Below are 2,865 nucleotides of genomic sequence, written 5' to 3'. Positions count from 1 at the left end.
TCATGATTCAGAAAATGCATGTGAAATGTTTTAGTGTCTGGATAGCTAAGCTCTGCTGCTCAGGGATGCAGAAGTATCTAGAATAGAGATTCAGGTCAGAGTGGGTGAAGAAAGGCAGGTCAGGAAGCACATTTGCATGGAGGCCCCTCCCACTTCTGAGGCAGGGGGAGGGGATAAGAGAGTTATGGGGGAGCCAGATCCAGGGTTGGGGTCTCAGAAGGCAGTGCTCTTGGGGTGCTTCCACCATGGCCTGGGCTCTGTTACTCCTCACCCTCCTCACTCAGGACACAGGTGAGACCTCCAGGAAAGGAAGCACAGGGACATCTGAGCTCATTGTTTGTCTCCTCAGACTTACCTGGGGCCCACCCACTAAACTCACTAGATTGTGTTCTTTCTTTTTCAGGGTCCTGGGCCCAGTCCTCCCTGACTCAGCCATCCTCAGTGTCTGGGGCTCTGGGACAAACAGTTACCATCTCTTGCACTGGAACCAGCAATGACATTGGGAAGTATAATTATGTCTCCTGGTATCAACAGCTCCCAGGCATGTCCCCCAAAACCCTGATTTATAGTGTAAGTTCACGTCCATCAGGGATCCCTGATCGCTTCTCTGGCTCCAAGTCTGGCAACACGGCCACCCTGACCATCTCTGGGCTCCAGGCTGAGGATGAGGCAGATTATTACTGTGCCTCATATAGAAGCAGTAATACTCATCACAGTGGTCCAAGTTCATGGGGAAGTAAAACCAAAACTTGTCCTGTGCTCACAAGCTCCCTCCTTGCTCTGAAGATGCTTCCTCAACCCAAACCATGTGCAGAGAGGGCTTTGTGCAATATGGCCTCAAGAATTCAGTTCTCTCTCAGGTCCTCTCCCTCCTGCAATGTAGTAAAATGAAACAGGTTTCTTGGTGAATTGTCTGGGGAAATTTACAGTCTCTTTGTTCCTTGCCATGTTCCCAGAAGATGATCTTTCCATTCCTCAATGGGAGGAAGAGAGGAACAAAGATACATGTGCTCTGTATAATGTTCACAGTTCTCAGGAACATCCTTACTTTAAATGACAACCTCTCACTCCTGTTAGTCCACGTTAGAGTCATTTATTCAGAAATGACCATGTCTTACTCAACTCAGTGTCCGTCATACTCTAGTCAACATGATCCACCTTGGTGGGATATTGTTCTGTATGTCAGTGTTTGAGAAAAAAGCAACTCAGTGAAAAGCTGAAGATCTAGATGAAGGAATGAGTAGAAGAGGAAGATGTTGTTTTTCCAGTGCCCCTTCATCTTTGACCCCATACATCAGGAAGCTGAGTAGGGGGATTTGGAGTTGAGACTCTGTGGTATGTGGAAGCTCCCCTCCCCTCAGACCAATGAATCCCTATCCTGGATTCAGCCCTGTCTCCCTGACAGGGTGGGCTCTTTCCAACATGGTTCCATTTTCCACCTGGGAAGAGAAGGCTTGTCTCCATTCCTCAGGGAATCCCATTATATCTGATTTTCATAAGGAGCCAGCCCAAGTTCTACCTGGAATCCCAGTTATGACAAATCACTAAATACACATACACATCATATATGTCCAAGGGTTCTCTATCCATTTTTGAACCTGGTGTAGACCAGAGAAAACCTGTTTCAATAACCAGTTGTTCTCAGTCTGCCAGAATTTTCCTAGTTTTAGCAGTGAAACTGCCATATCTTGGCAATGCCCTCACTCTGGGGCAAATCAGGATGCATGGTCAGCTTTCCTGAGAACTCAGTCTCTCTCATTATGTTCTCTCCTTTAGTTAATTTTCCAAATCTCTTTCCAGTTGCCTACTTTCTTCCCCAAATAAATGGTCAATACCTTCATGCTTTAGTCAGTAGGCTGGAAATGTGCCACACATTGACCCCTAAGCAGCTGGGTCACACCACAGTGAGAAGGTGCATCCGCTTTTGAAGACACAGAATAAAGACCCGAGTTGGTCCCTCATATTTGTGGAAGGCTGTACAAAGACTATATCTGCATGTTGGATGTGTGTCCTTGTGGAGAAACCCTGAAGGAGGTAGAGGGCTCACTGTCTGGTTATTCTCTATGGTATCTGCTATAAGAGTGCCTGAGACTGGAATGACAATAGGATCTTTAACAAGTATGGGCATGTGCATAGGAGGGCAGGAGGCACCATTGCCTATTCTAGTGAATCTCTTTTTAAGACGGGGCCACCATATCCTTCTGAGAAAGTCGTTAGTATCTTAATAATAGGGAAACTTACACAGTAATCCTGAGCATAGATATTGTGTGAATAGGATGGCTCCAATATGACATAATAGGGCTGCGGTAGCCCTTTGTGTCTTGAAAATGTAGAGTCTCAAGCTGTAGGAACAGCCCCTTGGGTATTCTGAAATAGTGAAGCAATATACCCTTAAAATTTTTTCTGAATTGATGAGAGAGTGGTCACTACTTTAAAAATTTAGGTAAAATTGGTGTAATATTATATTAGTTTTAGATGGAGAGAGGTCACTTTTTTAAAAATGTTTTTTAATTAATTAATTTGTTTATTTGAGAGAGAGAAAGCAAGAGGAAGACAGAGAGAGAGAATGAGAGAGAAAGCATGAGTGGGGAGAGGCAGAGGGAGAAACATGCTCCAACTGAGCAGTGAGCCTGACGCAGGGCTTGATCCCAGGACTCTGGGATCATGAACTGACTCAAAGGCAGATCCTTAACCAACTGAGCCACCCAGATGCCCTTTACAAAAAAAAAACTTTTTTTATTTTATTATGTTATGTTAATTACCATACATTACATCATTAGTTTTTGATGTAGTGTTCCATGATTCATTGTTTGCGTATAACACCCAGTGCTCCGTTCAATAGGCGCCCTCTTTAATACCCATCAC

At 44.6% G+C, this 2,865-nt stretch overlaps 1 gene segment (V, D, J or C); it reads left to right on the top strand.

Annotated features, from left to right (window-relative positions):
- Positions 1-213: 213 nt before the first annotated feature.
- Positions 214-736, top strand: LOC116629574 (the record flags this gene model as incomplete). The annotated part of the segment is given in 2 exon segments: positions 214-291; positions 404-736. Coding segments are annotated over 2 exon segments (379 nt in total), but the record flags the coding sequence as incomplete, so codon positions are not given.
- Between the last annotated feature and the right edge of the window lie 2,129 nt (positions 737-2,865).

This window comes from Phoca vitulina, unplaced genomic scaffold, assembly GCF_004348235.1.
Source record: "Phoca vitulina isolate PV1807 unplaced genomic scaffold, GSC_HSeal_1.0 scaffold1509, whole genome shotgun sequence".
NCBI classification, from domain to species: Eukaryota; Metazoa; Chordata; class Mammalia; order Carnivora; family Phocidae; genus Phoca; species Phoca vitulina.
Note: the sequence above shows the minus strand (reverse complement) of the source record. Positions and strands in the feature narration are given on the sequence as shown.